The sequence below is a fragment of the Scleropages formosus genome, chromosome 4 (assembly GCF_900964775.1).
Source record: "Scleropages formosus chromosome 4, fSclFor1.1, whole genome shotgun sequence".
NCBI classification, from domain to species: Eukaryota; Metazoa; Chordata; class Actinopteri; order Osteoglossiformes; family Osteoglossidae; genus Scleropages; species Scleropages formosus.
The window spans coordinates 25892534-25915465 of NC_041809.1; the positions used below are offsets into that span (position 1 = coordinate 25892534).

Below are 22932 nucleotides of genomic sequence, written 5' to 3' on the forward strand. Positions count from 1 at the left end.
GGAGGCTGTATAACGAAGCAAGAACGACGTGTTCTTTTGGTTTTCCGAAGTAGTTAGCTCCAGCCTTTCACATTTACAGTCGACGGGCAAGGTAGAATCAACCCAGCTACTTTTCCTCCAACTTAGTAGGGAGGAATCGGATAAGTCGATCGTACGCCTGCTCGGACCGCTGCCGTCATGTCTGCGGCTGGAGACTTCGGAAACCCGCTGAGGAAATTCAAACTGGTCTTTTTAGGCGAACAGAGCGGTAAGTAGGAAAACGACGAGCGCGTTTGGCCCTTCCCGTGGACCCATCGGATCGTCTTGTGTGCGCGCTTCGCGGGGACGAGCCGCTACCCCCGGCTAGCCTCCCCCCCCCACACACAGCACTAATTCGCGCTGAAACTGAGTCTCAATCAGTCAGTGTCAGCACCGTGTGACAATGATGAACCCGTACCCGATTCAGTACGTGGTTGGTTACCAGCTGTTTTTTGTGGGGGTTTTTTTTTATAAACTAATTTCTCGTAGACTTTTTTTCTCAGCAGTGCTAGTTTTGCGTAGGAAAGATCCAGAAGACTAGTTTTTCCAGCGCGTGGCGTCGTGTCACTCAGAAGAACGCAGAAGAGAATGTGAGGTAAAAATGAGGGACAAGTTGGTTGGCGCAGATTAGCGCGCGGAGGGAAAACAACGTGTATTATGAATGAGCAGCGCGCTCACTGACTTGGAGTAAAATGGGGCTGTCATCTGGGCTGGGTAGATCTGCGGTACTTGGCACTTTGCAGGTGAGTTACTGTGAGGTTCCCTCCAGGTTCAGTGGCTGCTCACGGTGGCAACAACCTCAGTTCTTTCCTCCTCCTCTGAGTTATTGGCGTTACTTTTCCTGCTGCTGTGTTTCTCACCAGCGTGGCCACAAGGAGATGGCCGCAGGGACATGATCGTGATGTCAGTTTGCCCTGTAATCTGCCCTCGGCCTTTGGAAATGTCCTCTCCGATGCTGTTTGTTTGCTCTTGTTCTGTTCTGCAGAGCCAGGGCATGTATAAATTACCCCGTTTGTACGAGGTTTTGTGTGCAGCATGTATGCAGACGTGCTGGATTCCAGGAGGAAAGGGCTTCCAGGGGCAGCGGTGTCATGTTGGATGGCTGAGGATCTGTATGGCAGGAGGTCTCCTCTGGCCCATGGGCCCTGCTGAGGAACAGGAGGTCTAACCAGGAGCTCTGGATCTCTCACCCAGACTGTGAGACAGCAGCTTTTCCTTGTCCTCAATACCATCGGTTCACATTCACCCATCTGCATGTGAGCTGTAATTAGTTTTATTAAAGATATTCTCATTAAATCAGCATTTTTAAAGGATGACCTCACTGTACGTGTCTTAAGCGTCAGTAAGCAGCTATTTTATTCTTTTTTTTTTTTGTATTTCTTCCCTTTTTTGTGCATTTAAAACCTCTTATCCTGTCATTAAGTAGCTCATCTTGGATATCCACAAGGCCTCCAGTAGTGATATGTACCAGGTTCTGAAGCCTGCATCAAGTCATCCTGTGTTTCATGATAAGAGAGAAGTTGTTGTTTTCTGGTGCACAACTGATAGGTCTCTTTTAAGGCACTGGTTATTTTTTTTTCAGCTTCCTTGGGCCAAGAGGAAGAGTTATCGTTAAGATTTTATTGATTATGATGCTTGGTGAAGATGGATGAATGCTCTGGAGGGCATCCACATATGCTAGTTACTGTTATGGAGAGCAGTTGAAAGAAAAAAAAAAAATTACCTGTGATAGGCTTGTTTTCATAGAATGCGTGCCGAAGAGAATTGCCAAACATTAGAAAAAAATGTGGGTTTCTAAAATCTTGAAGTTTTCAGCAGGTGGCGTGAGGAAAAGTCCAGCTCTTAAGGGTGATTTGGTCTTTGTCTTAGTCACAGGCTACTGACTTATGCCATCGGGGGAGAGGTGCATCAACTTGTTAGAATGACATCATCCACTTCTGAAGCAGCCGTTGTTATGTTATTCGGTGTATTGGCTGTTCAGTAGAGAGCATAACTTCATCTTGAGTCTTTGTCCTTATAATGATTATCTTGCATTAGTGTGTGACAGTATTGAGATAACAATAACAAACAATTGCTGCTGAACTGCTGCAGTTAAGGTGCTGGTGTTGGATTATGACTTTTGGTTGGAACTGATTGTTGATCAGCAGGATGAAGTTCACAAAAGATGCAAAAACCTATTTTAACTCTATGTTGATTAACCTGATTTTTGTGCCTTTGCTGTAATGCTGGCAAGTATTTTTCCATTGGGGTGAAGTGTGGCACAATGATCTGGTGTTATAGATAGCTCCTAAGTGCTACTCTCTTGTCAAATGTCAGATAATTTGGTGGCTCAACTGTTCATTGGTTGCCTAAAGAAGAGTGGCCAGTGAAACCTGAGATGTGGAGCTCCTTCTGGTTTGTAGTAGAAAGATGAGCCAAATACCAAGGATGAGAGGATCCACCCATCCTATGCTGCAGTCTGCTGGTTTCTGTTCCACTGCAGCTCTGCATGTCCTGACTGCTGTTAGTTGCATAAACAGTGTCTTTACTATTAGTCTTGCATGTTAAATGGGTGTCTTCTAGTAAAATGGTCTGCATAATACCTTACATCTGCTTTTCCCACCTATAGCTTGTTTGGGTTCTTACATCACTGTTTTAAATAAAATTCTGCTGCAATCAGTTATTGTCAAGTTCCATCCATTCCTTTGGGGAATGTTTCATTTGGGATTGAGAGCAACTGGGGAACCCTTGACATCCACCCTGCTTGCTGTGGATTTGTCATCATTACCTGTTATGGTTGGTTGAATGCTAAGTTGATGATGGAGCCCCAAGCCCTTGATCAGGCTGAGTTGTATCAAAGGGCTATAGACATTGCTATCCAACAGAAAAGTAGCTTTGTGGTTAGAAGGCTTGGTGGAGAAATAAAACATTTTTTTTTTTTTAGTTGTTTCGGAATACATGTAGTGTTGCTGATCACTAAATGATCAGGCACCTGCTGAGTCATTGTCAAGGATGGTGGATTGCCTTCAAGCACTAATGATTTTGTTTTTTGTATTAGGGCTGTGAATGGACTGACTAGGCAGCTGTGCTCTTACTGCAGACCACTGGGCTGCCCACAACACACTCTTGAATCTCATTATATCCATTTGAAAACATGTATGGAATTTAAGTGGAAAATCTCTGAATAGCCTCTGAGAAATTTCTGTTTGGAGAGTCTCTACAGTCTGGATATGGACCCCCTGTGGAAAGAGTGTGAGAGCAGGACTTCTTGATAACACTGTAGCCCGTCTGTACAGCACAAGTTGACATTAGCTTGATTCCCCCCCGTGTGTTAGTTGCATGCTGACATGTTGCCTGCTTCACTGCAGACATTTTTTGGCTGCATTGTATTGTGACAGCTGTATTTCTTTGTATAGTTTTTTTTTTTTTTTTTGTTAAAATTGCCACATATGATGTTTAGGGTACTTCTCTTGTGAGTAAGTTCTTAAATTTTAAAAGTTTTACTGTGTTTACAGTCATTTGGTGTTGTCAGTTTACTCATGCTTCAGCTTCTACATGGCTTGCTTTTGATGGGGATTAACAGATGCTTTGCTGGGATACTTGGATCTCAGGGTGCCAGGTTTCAGCTTGGACACAGGAATGCTCTGAGACTGCATTGGAATGTTTGGCTTCCACCAGCCCTGCCCTTGCAGTTTTATTAACCTGACTAAGTGGTTTGCTTTGTGGTACCCGGAAACCAGAGAAATGGTGTCAGGGTCACTGTCATACATTTAAGGGATGTGTAATTGGGTAGAATGCCAGCGGCACCTGTTGTGTCTGCTTGGACCTTAGACAGTTTCTAAATTTCATTAAAAATGAAAAACAGGTCCGAGATGGCTTATACTTGCAAAATCAGTGTTCTGTCCGTGTGTTTTTAGACTAAGAAATTACAGTGCATGCATCCAGGCAGTCCCCTTATCTGTCAACCTGTATCTGGTCAGGAGTGGAGTTAGTGGTTTGTTCAGCACATGAAACCAGAAATGTAAACATAAGAGTAGGTCCAAGTGGACCAGGGTGATGGTAGCACTCACTGTGGGGTACAAAGCATACTGTACAGACACCCCTCGATTTACACAAATAGACCATTCTTCAACCCCTTTACTTAAGTCAAAATTTAGATATGTCGGATTCCTCCACCTCCCCACCATTCAACATAACATTAATAATTATTCCATCTCAGTTATTGCACCTTGACGTTTCTTTCTTATTGTTCTTCATGCTAGCTTTTTCTTTCACATGTTTCACTATCGTATTCAGTCGATTTGGCTAAATCTGGTTCCCATCCTATAGACAATCTTTGTCTACCTTCATACTTCCTTATTATTTTGAATTTCATCTCCAAATCGGTTGCTGTATGCTTGCAAGACGTTTCTCGTTTTCCTTACATTTATTCATTTAGCACATGCTTTTCTCCAAAGCGATGTACATCTCGGAAAAAAACGGTGTGCATTACATTAGCAGAAAAGACTTAGATGCAGACGCGTGATTGAGTGCAGTTATTTTATTTTCTTAGCACCATATGAACGAGTGGCTGTATAAAACTGTCCAAATATCACCGATTCCTTCCTAGTATTTTTTTTATATAAATATATATGATTATGAACATTTATGTTACAGGAGTAGTTGCGTGAAGGTTAATCCGTTGTTTAACAGACATGATCTGAAAGTTATAGTGCATGAACATTTACATGTTACACAAACTTAGTAGATCATAGTCGTAGTGAGTCTGGAAGAGGTGAGTTTTAAGACCCTTTTAAAATGTGGACAGAGATTCAGCAGTAAGTGAATCCTTCAAGTGCACGTTTACCACCAGGCTTTGTGAATAATGAAATTGGTTTTTTTTAAAAAAAAAAAATGCGAAAAAGCACTACGCTAACACTAGGAGATGCGTTCACGGCTCAAAATGCGCGAGAACTGGGAAGATGCAGCTTCCTGCCTTGTCTGGCTACGCCGACTTCGTGCTTAAAGTATTTCAGGTGTTTTGCGTAAGCACTATTCATGAATGTGTATGCCAAGAATTTTTTACGTAAATCCGGATTTACACAAGTTGAATTTAGAGGGGTGTCTGTATTACGTTCTAATGTGATGCACATGACTCTTATATCAAACATTACATCTATCTCAATGTGTATAGGCCTTTCTGTGCCTAATCAAGCAGGAAAATCATGGCAGTACAACTCTGCTCTTCTTTTTTACATTAGTAATGGATGGATGTGGTTTTTAGGTAAGGAATGGACCGTGGTTTACCATTGCCTTGTTTCATGCATCTGCAGGGTGGAAACACAGAGTGAACATGCAAACTCTGCACACACTAAGCTAGATTCAAATACATGCCCAACACACAGCACAGGACCTGTGAAGCACTGGGTTTAGCCAATGTGCCGTTGTCCCTTAAATTGGTAATAAAGGAAGCCATATACTGTGGTCAAGGTCATCCCCCTGAATTTGTATAGGTGTAAGAGATAAAGATAGAATGCTGGGCAGTATCGATGGTCTCAATCAACACTTTGGCTCTCTGGGCATAAGTGACTGGTTCTGGGTGGGGTTTTTAATTCCTCTTGTGTTGTCAGTAGCAGGAACACAAAGATGCAGTGTGCATGGAATCCAGGCATCAGTAGAAAAGGTATGAAAGCAAGGTTCCACATGACAGTTGAAGCCCTTCCAGTCCTTAAGCTTCTATCATATCCAGTATAGTTGACTTGAGTTGGAACACTTGTCTGTTTTGACAGCTGTTGTGGTACCTGGCCCCCATATTCTCCAACGCAACTGAAAAACCTAAATTGCCAAAGAGGAAGGAACCATCAAGGCAGAAGGGGATTATTGTATGGGTTAAAAACTTGGATTAGGATGGAGACTGTCATGATTAACGAGGAGGAACACACTGTGTGTGGATGAAAGGTAATGACAGTGTTTGGGCCATCTTGTCACCACCGAGGAAAAAGAGAACACGCTACCCTTTCTTCATATCCTGTATGTGGGGGGTGGGGGTTTGGAGATGAAGTTATTCCCGTCAAAGGGCAATACACCTTGCTTTTATGCATACATGTTATGTTTATCACTATGTTCAACTGCTGCTCAGCCACTCCTCAGATGTGACCATATTGTTTAGGATGAACACACCCTACAAGCTTACGCATCCCCAAAAAGTAATGGGGAGATGGTCCACTTGTTGCTTTCAAAAACCTGTGAAGTCAAGGTTACATGGAAGTGCGTTCTTTCACCCTCCCATGTGTCCACAGTGTTTTTCCCCTCTGTACTCCTTTGCATTTTCATCCAGTGGTTCTGACTGAACACTTCTCTTCTGCACTGCTTACACTTTGATTTTCTCATAAGCAGTCTTCTGAGTAATATGGGAGTGACAACAGAGGAATTAGTCTGACGAATCTACAAGGCTGATCTCCAAGTAGCTGAAAAATGGGTGTTTTTCTTGTAGCGGCTTAATTTATCCACAGGATGCGCTCTGTGGTTGGGTTTTGGTGGAATGGAGAGACAGGTGTGGAGCAGAGGAGCAGGCTTAAGGGAGTTCAGTGGGATGGGCCCCTTTTTCTGAGAAAGGGGTCAGCTGGGGTATGGAGGGGGGATGTTCTCAAATATGAACTGAAGTATTTTGGTATCTGGCCTAGTTGTGAAGGCAGGATATGATGACAGGAGGGAAGGAGGAAGACTTATGGTTGCACAAAGAGTACCATTGTGAACACACAGAAATGCATAAGAACAATGCCCTGATCCAAATTCAACTGCCCCACCTACTTTTAAGTCCAGGATTGTGTCCATGTGAAACTTTCACAATGACTTTTTTACACATGTTTTTGGGAGACAGGATTAAAATTCATAAGCATGTGTGAAAAGTACATGCAAGTCAGACAGCCGCTCCAGCTTATCGGTGTTGCTGATGTGTGGTAGCACTGTTCCTTCCACTTATTTTCACTTCACGTTCTTCCATGCTTCAGTGCCTGGACTGAACCATCCCAGCAGGAGGACAAGGGCACACCCACTCTTCCACCTAACCTCAGAACAGTCTCTTTTGGGCCAGTGCTATTGTCTGCTGAAGCTCTTGTCTTATTTCGTTGCATGTTGTGTGAGTTTGAGGGGAAAGCAGCTTCAAGTCTTTGTTGTGTCGTCTTTGTGTGCATGTATCCTTGCCACCACCCCCAAAGTGGAGGAGGTAGGAGAGGGGGTAGACTGCCCAAGTTAGTGGGATCTAGCCTGGCAGTTTGTATTGTGGGAGATGAGATGTTTTGTGTCTCCCACCCCTTGGTACTTTTTCATCCCCTTTCACAAAGCTGTGGGGGTGGGGCTGGACAATTGCTGTCGCTCTGCTTCCCAGTTGGTCCATCTGAAAAGACTGATGAAAATTCATGAACATAGTCTTCGGTCCTGCTGCACTTTCCGTTCAGCAGTTTGTAGAAAGGAGTTCAGTTGAATAAGGGCCTGAACCCAAGTCTGAACCTTAACACAATTGAGATTAAGGTAAGGTCAGAAGTTGATTATTGCACAGTTGTGAGAAAAAGTTTGTGAGCCCTTTGGAATTATCTGCATTTTTGTATGAATGCCACCTAAAATGTGATCTCATCTTCATCTATATCCTGTAATAAGTAAAGGCTGTCTTATTTAACAAACATCCACAACATTTTACATTTCATTGTCTTTATTAAACAAATGGTTTTAGCAATCACATTTTTGAAGGAAGTTAACTGGAGTCATGTTCCAGTCAATGAGTCAGGACATCCAGTCAACTAAGATGTGCGTTTGACCTGACCTGTCCTGCCACATAAAACACAATTTTGGTTACCTACTCTTCGCAACAGAATTTCCTCTGTCATCCGAGTAGAATGCCCAGCAAGGGTTGGGCCGCCACAGGACCTTGGATCCCCTGAGGGGTTTTTTTTTTTTTTTTGTTTGTAGTTTGAAAGGTTTTTGTTTCCTCTCTTCCCTGGCCAGATGGCTTAGTCTGCAGTGATCTACATTTGTTTTAGTGTATTATCATTGAATTCTGTTGTAGCCTTGTGTCATGCGGGTGGGAAAGATGCCCAACTTTATATAAAAAAAAAAAAAAATGTGTATCTCCAGAATTCAATGCAAAATGGCCCATAAGACAGGAAAGTGTTACAAAAGGGTTTCTAAACACTTGAGCCTCCATCTGTCGACAGTCAGGTAGAAAGTGTATAAATTGGGGGAAAAAATTTGGAAAGGAGCGACGTTGCTCCCTAGGATTAGGAATCCTGCAAAGATCTGTGCAAAGGCATGTTCTACAATGTTCAAACAAGTAAACGACAAAGAACCGTCTGTTGACAAGTAAGGATCTGCAGGCTTTTATGGCACTTATGTCTGCTCATGATTCAACCATAAGAAAAATGAGTGGTGTTCACTGGAGATTGCCACAGAGTGAACCACTGCTCCCCAAAAGACATTGGCATGTACCCCAAATTTGCAGAAGACCACCTGGATGTTCCACAGCACTCATGGAACAATGTTCAATGGACAGATGAAAAAGTTGTGCTTTTTGATAAGCACACAGTGTTATGTTCATTGGAGGAGGGGGGGGGAAAAAAGCTGCAAACGGTGAAGCATTGTAGAGGGCGTATAATGTTGTGGGGCTGCTTTGCGGTCTCAGCGCCTGGATGGCCTCACCACTGCACAGGTCTGATTACTGCACATAACCACTGCACAAGTCAGATTTAATTTGTCCTTAGTTTACAACATAGTTCTGCTTTCACAATTTTGTTATAAGTTGAGAACTCCCTTATACTGAATTTTGTAAATCGTCAGCATACATAAACAGTTCACATGTATGAGCGACATGTTGTATAATAGTGAAACAATATAAAAGCCCTAACTTCTCAGCTCATTGTTAAATGTGCTACTCATAGTGATATAAATAAGTACAGTGCATACACTGGCAGACTGCTTCTGATTTAATTTAAGGCTGCCTCATTCACACTACTGCACCCTAACCAATGGCATGTTAAGCACAGCTACATGCTCTGATAGAGAATGTGTATGTGGCCTTTGTGGTTCTTGCATTCCTTTTCTTGCTAACAGCTGTTTTGGGACTATGTGCTTGTCTGTCCACACTATTTTCAGTGGCTGCACTTTTTCTGTGGCTTGTGGGGACTACAGATGAGACCTTTTTGATCTAAATTGTCCAGCGGCTTTTGGGGAAAGTTTTCTAGGTTCTCATGCAGCTGCTTCCAGAAAATCAAGTAATTTGCTGTTTGTTACTATTTATATCTTTCTCTGTTACCAACCCAGAATTTTATTTTAATCTTTCTAGCTTGGCACACAACAAATGGGGTTCTCTGTAATTATCATTTAAATGGGGGAAGAAATGAGGATCAGTGGTGTGAGAGAATATGGGTTTGATGCATGCTCAGTCTGTGCCTGAGTTTGTATGTTCTTCCCTTGTCTGTGTGGGTTTCTTCCAGGTGCTCCACTTTACTTTTACAGTCCAAAGACATTCGAATTCAGGTGCATTGGTGATGCTTAACTGTCTGTAATGTCTGGATACCGTGCAATGGACTTGCCTCCTGTCCAGGGTGTACCCCCCCAGCCTTACACTCAATACTTCCAAGGTAGGCTCCAGTTCACTACAAACCTATTCAGCACCAGCGGTTATTGAAATTGAACAGATGGATAGATGGGAAAGGAATAAGGATAATGAGAAGTGACAGCATCTCCTGGGGTGCGAGTCATTGGCCTTGGTGTAAATCTCAACTACAGTAGCCAGGCTGTGGAAATGAGCACCTCTAGCCATGAAAGTGGACATGTTTTTGGAAATATTGCTTTTGTATTTAATACAAAAGCATAAAGTTGAGCTTGTTTTCTGTTCAACAGGAGTCTTAGTGGTGTTGAATACCCAACACTTTCTTTGCAGAGTGTTCAGGGTGTGTAGCCATTTTGTGGGAGCATCAAGTGGATTTTGTGTTAATTCTTCAACCTGGAGGCAAGATGTTCCTGGCAGAATCAGCAGTGACACTCTTTGTACCTTGAGGGGGGCAGTAGATTCGCCCACATGCAACCAAAAAGGCCTCTTGTAGAACTGGCTGCTTGTGCTGCTCTGGCTCGAAAGACTTCCACTCACAGGCATTGTAAGATCGTCGGTGTTCTGTTGACATTAAATGCATAGGCCGTTTGAAATCGCAGATTACAGTCATGCAGACAAGCTTTGAGGTGATTTTAAAAGGCACATGTATTTGCATTTTTCTTTTCTTTCTGTGAAGTCAGCAGGTTCAGTATAACATCCCAGGCTTGTCAGGTGACAGATTCCTGACTTGAGGATGTATTTTCTACCAGTTGTCCCCACATACAGGGTTATGAGGTAGCTGCCCCTTGTGGATCCCCTTCCCCCCATTCTTAGGGTTGTTTGGGTTGGTACAGGTTTGTCACAGAGCTCCTATTGTCCCTTCCTCAATCTCCTCCCCTTCCTGAGTCCTCTCCCTTCTCTGGGACTTGTCTACTCCTCTCAAAGCCATGTTAGTGGGCTGCTTCAGATATGGCAGCATGTGGTAAATTCTCCTTGTTCGTGCTTGGAGAAAATGGGTTCTTTTATCATAAAAGCTCTCTGGCATCTACTTCAGTGACAATGCAGAAGTGAAATGAAGGGACAAGACAGTCCATGTTCTGCTTCTATCTGTGGCTGTAACCCTTAATGCTGTGATGCTGTTGTCATTGCTTAAATGTTCTGGGACATGGGAGTTTTGTAGTGAGCAAGAACTGTCAAACTTCGGACACACCTGAATTATCAGCACTTGTTAAATTGTGTTGTTGTTCCCCCCCGTGGATGCCAGAAAAGGTAAACTGTGATTTATGCCTGTCTTTCTCTTGTGTGTCAGAAGGAGACTAATGATAGTGATGAGAATGACATGGTGTCTGCATCTCATTTTGTGTGTCTGGAGACATGAACCAACAGGCCCTTGATGTGATTGAGAGCCCTACTGTGAAGTTTTTGTACAGTTCAAATGAAGTGCTTTATGTAAAAAGCCAGAATCTGTGAATCTTTCCTGTAGCCTTTGCATTTTAAAGTAGTTAAATTGGTGGACCTCTCAATAACATGCAGTCTTCACCTCTTACAGTTGGCAAGACGTCGCTGATCACCAGGTTCATGTACGACAGCTTTGACAATACCTACCAGGTGAGACCAGTTTCTGTACCAACGAGTGCCCAACCCACAGCCCAGCATGTCATGTTGTGTGGCCCTTGAACATTTGTAAATTATTAATACATGCTACAAGTTTTACTGAATCACAAGGTAATAGTTAGAGCAAGCCACACACTGTGCCTGATAACACTGAGTGACAGAGCAAATGGTGGAACTGCAGTCAGAATTCATCAGTGGCAATGCTGTAGTCTTCTTTTTTTTTTTTCTTTTTTCTTTTAGTGTCTTTGGTTTTGACACGTTCTGATTTTTTTTATTAAAAAAATCACTGTAAACTCTTACTTGGCATTAAATACTGTTTAATATTTAAATTTACTTTAGTGCTGAAAATTGCTTCCACATCAAGTAGGAAAAGTTTCTGATGGATGTAGGACAGCAACATTGATGAACCTTTTTTAATTTTAAACCTGAAAGGCCCAAAACACCCAGTGATGCCAGGTTACGTCACTGATTTTCTGTTCAGGTGCATCACAATTTATTTTAATTGAAATAAAGTTTGTCATAATGCCCGTTTGACATAATGAAGCAGCTACAGTCCTTAACAGATTTAAAATCGGAAGGCACAAAATGCATCTCCATGCAGCAGACTTCCAAGTCCAGTTTTGTGAAGTCAGTATATCTGAACTACAACTTAAACTTTGGGGACAGCAATGGATTTTTATGATCATGTCCTTTCAGTCAGAATCATTGGTCACAGTGAGCTATGCAGTAGCTGAAAGGATCAGCAAGAAATGTTAATCATTTTAAAAAATCAGATCTGTAAAGAATATTGTTTTCAAATTAGACATTGAAGATTCAGTATGTTACTGTGATTTTTACATGTGCATCCCTTGAACCAGTTTACAATAATGATTTCAGCCCTTGGTTGAAAAAGGTTGGACACTCTTGCCCTAAACAGTGTTTTAAACATTACATTTACACACATCATCATCTGAAACCGCTTATCCCATACGGGGTCGCGGCAACCTGGAGCCAAACCCAGCAACACAGGACGTAAGGCTGGAGGGGGAGGGAACACACCCAGGACAGGACGCCAGTCTGTCACAAGGCACCCAAAGCGGGGCTTGAAACCCAGACCCACTAGAGAGCAGGACCCGGTCAAACCCACTGCTCCACCACCCCTCCCATTACATTTACTAGTTTTATTATTTTAAACACAGTACCATCATTACAAGCTGCTGCGGATTGCTCATGATGCAGAAGGGGAAGAAAGAGTTGAGTTGCAAAAAGTTGAAGATAGTTGACTTAAGGTCCTTGAACAGAAAACTAGGGGGGAGCATCACTTGTCTAAGAAATATTGAAACGGAAGCATCAGTGAGGTTCCAGTCAGCAGGGAGGGTAGAGGAAGAGAAGACGAACCTTCAGGGTTGGGGTTGGTCCTACTTTGCTTCCTTCACAGACTTGCTGCTGTGCCAAGTCTCCTTGCAAAACAATGCAGTGGATCCCAGATAAAGAGGGCGCAGTGGGAGTGCTGTTCAACTGAGCAGTCCAGCTGCTAGGCAACAGCACGGGGTTCTGAGATTGTGGCACAGGTGTGCTAATGTTTCTTTCTCATGTAGGAGGTATGCTCACTTGTTCTGTCTTTCTCTCTTACCTTTATTCCTCAGGCCACAATAGGAATTGATTTCTTGTCAAAAACAATGTACCTGGAAGACAGAACAGTAAGTCACTTTTGTTTGGCTTCTTCTGTCAGAAGGCTTCATTTTTAATATTTTTCTAATCTGTGTTAAGTGCTTTTTCAGTGTTCAGTTGAATATGTGTGTACCATCAGTTTGTAGAATGTATGTAAAAACAAAATTATTTATATAATTTTTGGAAAGTAGATTTAGGGTTGGGAAAATTGTACATAAACTGACATGACTGTTTATGTCTATTAAATAGCCATTTATCAAAACAGAATACAGACACACACTTTGTTTTGCATTTTTTTTTACTTCCACCTTGAAAGGAGGACATTCATGTAGTGTAGGTTTCAGTATTGTTGTGTATCTTTGTGATATCCAGTGGAGTTGAAAGTGAAAATTATTTCTCTGTAAATTCAATTCCTCATTTCTTTAACAGAACAATGTTTCTTTGATAGATATGTATACCTAATGGAAATTGTGAGCAATTACATCATCACTTAACCGTCAGGACATGTTATATTGTGAATGTAGCTTTAAAAAAAAGGATTTTATATCCAAGTTCAATTTCTTTAAAAAAAAATTAAGTTTCAAAGTGGGACCCCAGACCAAATTTGCAATAACAACCCAAGCTGCTGCTATTTTGTGTGTGTGATTTATTTATTTGAACTCTTGGGCCAGAACTAGCCTGGAGGAGATCAGTAAGTGTGCCTTTCCAGGGAATATTTCCCCCTCAATGTTTTTTAGGGAACTAGATAACTGTCCATAACTGGGCTGACTTGGCTGCACCCTGCCACAGCCCACATCTGATTTTCCATTTCCAGTGCAGCATCCAGCCACCTTCCACCAGCTGATTTTGTACATTCACTTCTTGCTATTTTTCTTTTACCCCCCCTTTGTTTTTTTTTTTGTTTTTTTTTTTAAACCCATTATGTTCTGTTTGCTCCCAAATCAAAAGTGATCATTGATTCTTTACTGAAAGTTCCCTTTGTTTCGTTCCTTATTGATCGTTCTCTACTGGTATGTGCACAAGAATACATGCAAAAAACTGCGCCGCATGCCTGTTCCACATGCATGTTCCTTTTGCCTTTTTATTTACTCTTTATTTGAGCAGTTTCCTGCTATTTTCTCATTCCATATTTTTTTTTGTCCCCCATTTTTGTGTGTGTGTGTGTGTGTGTGTGTGTGTGTGTGTTTTGCCCCACCTCCCCCTCCTGGTTCATCCTGCTTCCACCCGTCCGCCTCGAGCAGATCAGACTGCAGTTATGGGACACAGCGGGACAGGAGCGCTTCCGCAGCCTCATTCCCAGCTACATCCGTGACTCTGCTGCTGCCGTCGTTGTGTACGACATCACAAGTAGGTTTCCAGCCAGTGCCCTCTCATTTTCTCCCCCCTCTCATTATTGCGTCTTTCTTCCTCATTCCCCACCCCCCTTTACCTTCTCTGTGCTCCACGCCTTCTGTGGCTCACCTGTGTGGTCAGGTGCGCCTGCAGCTGTGGGACACGGCAGGACAGGAGCGCTTCCGGAGTCTTATCCCTAGCTACATACGGGATTCCACTGTGGCGGTGGTTGTCTATGACATCACAAGTGAGTGACGGTTATTTGAGACATCACAACTGTGTTGCGCTCATTGTCGGACGAAAGTGATGGCAGTTTATTTATAAAGGAAAACTAAGCAAAATTCTTGTGGTCTAGTATGGCAAGTGTGGTGGCTGTTTTTTCTAGTCATCTTTTTAATTTCAGTATGTATCCTGATGGAGGAGGAGGAAACCTAAGATTTCTGTTGCCATCAGACTCTGCATAAAAAATATATACAGACACCCCTTGACTAATACAAATATATCGTTCTTCAACCCCTTAAGTCAAAATTTACATATGTCGGATTCCCCCCTCCTCCCCCACCATTCAGCATAATTAATAATTTTTCCATCTCGGTTATTGCACCTTGACGTTTCTTTGTTTTTCATGCTAGCTGTTTCTTTCACGTGCTCCTTTATACGTGCAGCGTGCTTCACTATCGTATTCAGTCGATTTGGCTAAACCTGGTTCCCATGCTATAGACGATAATCTTTGTCTACCGTCATACTTCCTTATTATTTTGAATTTCATCTCCAAATCGATTGTTGTACAGTTGCAAGATGGTTCTTGTTTTCCTTACATTTAGTGATTTAGCAGATTCTTTTCTCCAAAGCAATGTACATCTCATAGAAAATACAGTTTATGCATTACATTAGCAGGAAGAGACAGATAGATGCAGACGTGTAATTCTGAAGTGCAGTTTTGTTTCTTACCACTATATGAATCTGTGCATCACACGAGTGGCTGTATAAAACTATCCGAATGTTGACGATTGCTTCCTAGTATTTTGTGTGTGTGTGTGTGTGTGTATATTATATATAAAATATATATTTTTAACAAATTATTCCAAATAAAGACTGGAGTAAGGATCGTAGCTTGAAATATCTAGCTCTATATTCTGAGGATGTAGCAGAGAGACCTGCCAGTATGGAGCTTGTGAACATGGTTCCTTTGTGCAACTGGTGGATCCTGCCAGCCTCAGCATGAACAGCTTTACAACAGTCTTACAGTATTTTTACTGAAGGCCACTTCCCTGGAGTCAACCTACCAGCATACCTGGGAAAACTTGAGCTTTTTGGTCTTTGGAGTATGTCTCACACCTTTTCTCTACCATTTCACCTTACTTCAGGATGAAAAGGCTGTCTTCATGCTCATTGTGTGCGTGCGTGCGTGCCAAAAAGTCTGTGTACAGGCATGCATTCTTCTGTCTATATGCCCATTTCAGTGTGTGTGAGACATTTTTACACCTTGTAAATTCAGCTGGACTAAGAACATTTTATCTCTTGTCCATCTCTGTCAGACGTTAACTCCTTCCAGCAAACCACAAAATGGATTGACGATGTTCGAACGGAGAGAGGAAGTGATGTTATCATCATGCTGGTGGGAAACAAGACAGACCTCGCAGACAAAAGGTACATGTGCCCTTTATGCAAGACTGTTTCCTTTGATAAATTCTGACAAAAACTGACAGTTTGCCGAGAAGTAGATGTCCTCTTCTACCCTCCCTAACTGAATCACGCTTTGGAAAATCTGTACTGAGAAGTGCTTTTACCAGACTGCAGATAAAAATGTACAACACCAACTGTGCTGTCACTTTGGTAGAGCTACATTTAACATGTGAAAACCAAATTAGTGATGGGCTTCCTGTTTCTGTAGCCCCCCATTAATTCTTCTCTGCTGCAGGCAAGTATCCATCGAGGAAGGCGAGAAGAAGGCCAAAGAGCTGAATGTAATGTTTATTGAAACTAGTGCTAAAGCAGGATACAATGTCAAACAGGTGAGTGTGATGAAAATGCACGCCTTTCTGCAGTTCTGTCTGCTGCTGCCGCCATCACCACTATGGACCTTCAGGGATGACGCAAAATAAAAGCCAGCTTGGCCGTCACTGAAAAGACCACCTTGTTCAATTTTGGTTGTTGCTACCTCATCCAGATACAAATAGCATGGTTTGGCCAAATATACTTTAAACAGTATTCTAATTTGTTATGGCACTAGTTCTTAAATGAGCTGGTGCGCAGTAGCTCCTGCACAGGCCATGGTTTTATAACATGAGTTAAAAATGTCCGTCCACCTTTTTGATTGGCTTCTAGCAGGCTATTGTTAAAGAGCAAATAAACACTTGCGTCCTTCACACAGCTCTTTAAATAAGGAGGCGAAGATCGCGGAAGCTCAAGAATGGCAGAAGGTGTAGTGGCAGACAGAAATGGGGCGTGCGCAGTCCCTGCCCAAGATATTCACATTCTGTTGTCTGTCTCTCTTTGTTGCTATTCTGTGTGTGTGTGTGTGCGTGTGTGCATGTATGTCTGTTGCCTTCTCAGACAGATCACCACTGAGGAAGGAGAACAGAGAGCGAGGGAACAGAATGTTCTCTTTATCGAAACAAGCGCAAAGACAGGCTACAGTGTGAAGCAGGTAGAGAGCCAGCCACACCCACAGTAGTGGGGAAGGGGAGGGTCAGTTCTGTCCACCAGCCCAACAGTGGGTTGTTCCTCCTTTCACAGCTTCTCATTCACAAGTGTTTGTGTGTGAGTGTGAGAGAGCACACCTTGCACAGTATGTAGCAGTGGGGATGTAACATCCAAACTTTGATCCACCTGGTTTTGGTCCCAACACAAGCCCAGATACATAAGTTTTGACTTCAACACCAAGGCAGAGGAATGGCTGTTTTGTGAGTGTGCGTGTTTCCCCCCCTTTAATGTCAACACAGGTGGTTCAAAATCTGGATTTTGTCCATTCTTGATTTGAGGTGATCTCTTCAGTGCTTGCTTCTTTATTTTTGTTCTTTGTTAAAGTGGTTAAATCTGAATGGTTCTCTGTTCTGGGGCTGGTGCAATGTTTTCTGGGTGTGTGATTTTAAAGGTCCTGAGGTGAAGTTGCTGCTGAACTGAAAATGTAAATATGAACCTGTGTGTTGGCAGTGTGCAATGGTTGTATTGCTACTCTATTACTTTACTGTGCTCCCACACTTTGCTGTGTTCTTTCACACAAATCCAGTAGCCTTGGCATTACCTGTCAACGCACAGCATAGCTTTTGATTTAATGTGAAAATGACACCTTATGTAACGATGGGTGATTGTTATTGATTGGATAGAGAATTTTAAGGCAAGAGGTTTCTGTACTTTACTCCCTTTGTGGAACATTATTGTGGGGGTGTAGGCCTGAGTATCTAATAGTTGAGAATATTATAGTTTAATTTGAAGGATGAGTGCATAATTAGAATGTTTCACATAATGACCAGTGTATAAGGTGTTTAAATAGCAGAAGGAAGCAGCAATTTAAATGTTGCTGACTGAGTTAGTCTTTCTTTCCTTTTAGTTGGTCTCCCCTTCTGTATCAGCTGGACAGAGAAGATCCTTTCCTTTCTGTGCAAATTTTAATAATAGGACAGACTCCTACCGTTTGGTACCTCAAACTCCAGATTCTTTTTTTTTTTTTTTTTTAATAAAAAAAAAAAAAAAAAAAAAAAAAACACAATATATGTGGCATTAAAATTTGAATGCCAAAGGTTAAGATTAAAAAAATGAACATGTGGTAGAATCAGACATATTCCAATTTGATACTGGATTTTTCTGGTCAGATGTTTCCTCTTGCACTAATTGTGGACTTATAGTTAAATAACATAGCATTGTAGTTTGAGCACTTCATGTTTGTAGCTTATATTCTATCTGCCCCCCAGCCATATTCACGGTTGCACTATGTGCTGTTGACATATTTTATAAGTCGTCATCATCTTTGTAGCTTTTCCGACGTGTTGCAGCTGCCTTGCCTGGAATGGAGAGTACGCAAGACAAGAGCAGAGAAGACAGTATCCTTTGCTCAATCAGATGTGGCAGCACTGCATTTATTTTTTTTTTAAATATGTTCTTTCCAGTATAGTGATGACAGTCCTCTCCCCAGATGACTAGTTTCTCTTTACCAGAGTTACCATCTGAGCATATTCAACCCTGAAACTGGCACAGTGACTAGTACTGGTAGAAGTATGATTTAAGACAAGAAATTTCTTTACAGTCATGGCTTCTGGGCAAAGGGATGCCAGTGGCTTAAGTCATCTTATCTTCAGAGGTGACAATCCTAGTGCCAGAAGGCACTTCTATTCCTTAGAGAGAGGCCCTAAACAGAGCCAAGGTACATGTACAGTTCAGGCAGGATAGATGCCTGGATAAGTCTACCAAGCACCTGATGTGTTGTCCATGTTTATGTGTGAGAGAGAACATGTTTCCTTAACTTTCTCTCTCAGTGATTGACATAAAGCTGGAGAAGCCCCCAGAACAACCTGTCAGCGAGGGGGGTTGCTCTTGCTAATCCCAGACTATTTTGTCAGTCTCTCCATCACTCCCTTTCCAACCTTTCTTCCTATTCCACCATTCGTTACTCTTGTCACCATCTCTCTGCTCCACTCCCCATTAGCTGCAGTATCAGTATCCAGATTGTAACTCCCAACCAGAATGTAAAAGAACACTACTTATTTAAATTAATCATTTTGCTGACTCACTTTGAAGACCTTAAGCTTTATGAGCACAATGTTGGCTCTGATGGTGGCATAAATTTGTTTTCCTAACTTTTTGATAGCTTGTTTATGTCTTTGTTCATTTTTTTTTTTCCCCCCCTCGTTTATTTCATGTTTGCATAGCAGGCACTTCTGACTTGGCGAAGTTTTTCTTTAACTTTTCCAGCAGATTCGAATATGATGATGATCATGATCATAGTGATAGTTGTAATTACTTTGTTTTGCTATCTTAAAATTATAAAATCTTGTCCTTAATGGGGCTTCACTGGTCTCGTGAGAATTAAAATCTCTGATTTTTGTCTAATGCTGGGGGAGGGGAGCTGGAAGAACTGAGTTAATGATATTCTGAATGAACAATGCTCAGTGTAAGAGATGTGGACATGGAGTTACTTTTCCTCAGAAGTGGTGGTAACTTTGTATTCAGGTATATGAATGAAAAAACAAAGTGACATTAGCATCAAAGTGAAAGTGGTTGTGATTGTTTTAAAAAAAGGGTAGTCCTTTTTGAGGAATGAAACAAAGTAAAACTATCTTAGGAGCATCTTCTGAAAGAGTTTTTGTCGCCTTGCCTGCTATTTTCATTTGTGTGTAAAGTAAGAACTCTTTAATCTGTAAGCATTGCATCTGAGTAGATTGAAAAATATGGAGAAATTAATACATTAGTATTTAACAAGCAGATTTTTTTGTCACCAAGGGAAGCATATTTAATAAAGTACTTGTCCAATGTAAAAATACGCTTTTTAAATATCCATTCTCATAGGGCTTCCACTATTTTTTTGCTGGTGTTGTAAAGTTTGGTTTAACATTGTAATTATTGACACTTTAGCAAAGAGGTCTTTTGTTAATAACACCTATTTAACATGTCCATTAAATCAAGTTCTATGTAATATTTATTTTTTTGGGTCACGTTTTTTTCCACTCTTTTCAATCTTAATGTAATTATTGTAAAACCACCAATATGCTGTGTGTTTATAGATTATAGGTACAGTTATTTCACAGGAAGCCGATGCATAACTTTCTCCAGCCGTAGATTATACCCAATAAGATATCTACCCATCTCTAGAGTGCCACCATTTTTCGTTATTTTTAACAGACTAGTAATGTCGCTTATGTGCTATCATGCACTAAGGCTTGTATTTGCACTTTTAGAATCCGTTGTGACACAGCTGTCTCTTTGTCATCTATAATAAAAATCTGTGTTTAATTTCTATGGAAAAGGTTGTTTTTTAAATATGACTTTTTACACCAGAGGTTGAATAAAATAGAATATACTTTATTTTCCCATTTCACAACTGTGAAGTTGTGGAACAGAAAGAAAAAACACAGCTATCACAGGTTACCAGAGTAACCAGGCTTTGGTACTTCTTTGCATCTGTCTGCCTTTAACATATTTGTAGATTAAAATGGGTAAGTGGAGAGTTTTATGTTGGTCTTAAGTAATGAATAGCCTAACTGAATAATGCTGATGAAGTTATTGTAAATCCGATATGGAATTTAAAGTAAATGCTGTGATGTCTCTTGCACGTGTCAAATGTTAAATCTGTCTTGACACATTAAAAGCCAATACTGATGATTAATCCCACCCTTTCACACATGTACATTAATTTTACAGATCATAATCTATCTGCTCCTCTAGTGGTGAAATTGCATAATTGTTAAATGTTTTTTAAAATATTTTTTTGACATTGTACTTTTATATTCCAATTTATTCCGGCCTTTAAAAGGTCTTTGCTTTTTAAAAGACTACCACATCAAAGACTGATTTGTAGAACAGTTTAATCAATTGAATATCAAAATCTGCGGTCATGATGTCTGCAAAAATCCTCCCACCCGCCGCCCAGTGTGGCCTATAACGTACCTCCTTCCTCCGCAGCAGCAGTTTGACGCAATGACTGTGAGGTAGTCCTGCTTGCTGCTGGCGGTGTTGTCCACATGCCATCTGTTACAAGTGCTGAGTCACTGCAGCCTTCTGTGTTTGGTCCTTACGCTGCATGCCAGCACAGGATCATTGTAGCCGTACAGTATAATCCAGCCATGTATGTTGGCATTTAAACTGATGACATAAAACAAGGAAGATGTGATTGTTTTCCAAATTTTAAAGATTAAATTTATATTAATATATACGTTAAAACTATTGTCAGCAGACCGGTATTCTTACAATCCCTGTTTTGTTTCCTGTGGGTGTTTGCTTATTTTTTTCATATTTTTGTTGCGAATATAAGTGATTACATTCCTTCCTCAGGAGAAATGATGAAAAATTAGTTTTGAAAGCCAGAGTAGGAACAATTATAACTGCAACCAGACAACTTTTAGAATCGGGAACGATCATAAGGCAATCCAGGAAAAGGTTAAATGAGCACTAAAAATCCAGGAAGCATTCAAAGGAAATAAAGTGTGTGCAGTTGAATTGGAGTCTTTTTAGAGGCCCGTTTGTTGAAAAGCACAGTTTGATTACGCATTATTGTTCTGTACTTCTTTTTGTAGGGGTAGATTTCAAAGTTCATTGACACACCTGTGTTTGTAGGGCACCTAAAGAAGATGTACGGGTGACCATCAAGACTGACATGAGGTGATGGTGGGGGCTAAGCTTAGATGATGTTATATGCATCCTGTGGTATTCATTTCTGTGAAAGGTGATTCTAACAATGTCTGGTTTGCAGCATCTGAAGAGAGAAGTGGGTGAGGCAGGAAAGTGAGGAGGAAGGAGTTGTCAGCAAAGTGTGAATAGGGTTAAGCCTGGATATGACAGCAAGAGTGGGTTACACCTTTGGAGGACAAAAATCACAAAGGAACAGTCACCCAAAAGTGTGATGGTATGTTAATAAAGAAGATCCTAAACGACCAACTCGTTTTGTCCGTTTTCAGCACAAAACTGAAATAATATATAGGTCATAGTTGTTCTTGTACCATGCTGTAACTATTAATACACCGTAGGGGTGTGCACCATAGTAGGTCATTCCTCTGAAGGCCTCAGGCAAACATCACATGGTCTGTGTGTGTGTTTAAGCTGCAGTTTCCCAACTGGGACAGTACAGATAAAATTCTGTTTAATTTCTACAATGAATTTGTCTTCAGCTTAAGGGTCTTCAAACTACCACTGCTAATCTTGCAATTAGCAACAAAATAGTCTTGCAACTAACTTAAAACCTGAATATGGCCAAATATGGGGTTGCTGGTGGTGGTGTGATTAACACTGTTGACTTTGGATCCAAGGGTCACAGGTTTGAGTCTCACATCCAGCTGTAATACCCTTGAGCAAGGTACCTACTGTAAAATTGCTCCAGTAGAAATTACCCACCTGTATAAATGGATAAACAATTGTAAGTTGCTTTGGAGAAAAGTGTCAGCTAAATGAAGTAATATATTTATTCATTTAGCATATTGCCAGTTGAAGCTTCAAGAGGTACCTTGCTGTGATGAAAGTTAAATATATAGGTGTATAAAAGAGTAGATGTTTAATTGGAATAAAAGCATCAGCTAAGCAAGGACAATAGTAGTAATATACTAATTATTTCAAATTGTTAATATTTCTGCCTCAGTTTAGTGTTGGAACTCCCAACACAAAGAGGTTTCTCTTCACCCATTAACCCAGACTATCTGGGTTCTAAATTAAATGAAGTGGGAACTCTAGAGGGGGGGTTAAAAAACATGTAATTCAGCCATTTATTCGTGACTTTTTATGTCACTTTAATTTGCAAAGCAATTTTTATTTAAATGGCTTCACTCATACAAACCTAACAACATTATATTCAATGTCAGTCTTTAAATACTTGGAACATACAGCAGTTACTAACACTTATTTAACAGCAGGCTAGATTATTGTTACAATTAAACTGTGACCTGCATGTTAATTGCAATCAAAGGTTCCTTAAAGATTGGTGAACCTCAGGCAACTTGTACAGATGAATGCAGGACGTTCAAAGACCACGTCATGTTTACACCTTAGAATATTCCCCAGCCTAACAAGTTTTTAAAAATCCTCACTTGGTGGACTTTAGAGATGGATTTTATTGTACATTCACATATCCTCTT

The 22932-nt window shown here is 41.1% G+C and overlaps 1 protein-coding gene across 9 annotated transcripts; it reads left to right on the top strand.

Moving 5' to 3' along the window:
* Window positions 1-112: 112 nt before the first annotated feature.
* rab6a (RAB6A, member RAS oncogene family) lies at window positions 113-19968 on the top strand. 9 transcript variants are annotated; one of them, XM_018730600.2, is made up of 8 exons: window positions 113-247; window positions 11109-11167; window positions 12799-12852; window positions 14065-14170; window positions 15694-15805; window positions 16077-16170; window positions 18132-18198; window positions 18631-19968. In XM_018730600.2, the coding sequence occupies exons 1-8, from the start codon at window positions 178-180 to the stop codon at window positions 18693-18695; spliced, it is 627 nt and encodes a 208-aa protein (XP_018586116.1). In that variant the 5' UTR covers window positions 113-177; the 3' UTR covers window positions 18696-19968. The 9 variants fall into 9 exon arrangements, with proteins under 9 accessions (XP_018586116.1, XP_018586117.1, XP_018586118.1 ...); XM_018730601.2 differs by lacking the exon at window positions 16077-16170 and adding an exon at window positions 16712-16805; XM_018730602.2 differs by lacking the exon at window positions 14065-14170 and adding an exon at window positions 14297-14402.
* The last annotated feature ends 2964 nt before the right edge of the window (window positions 19969-22932 follow it).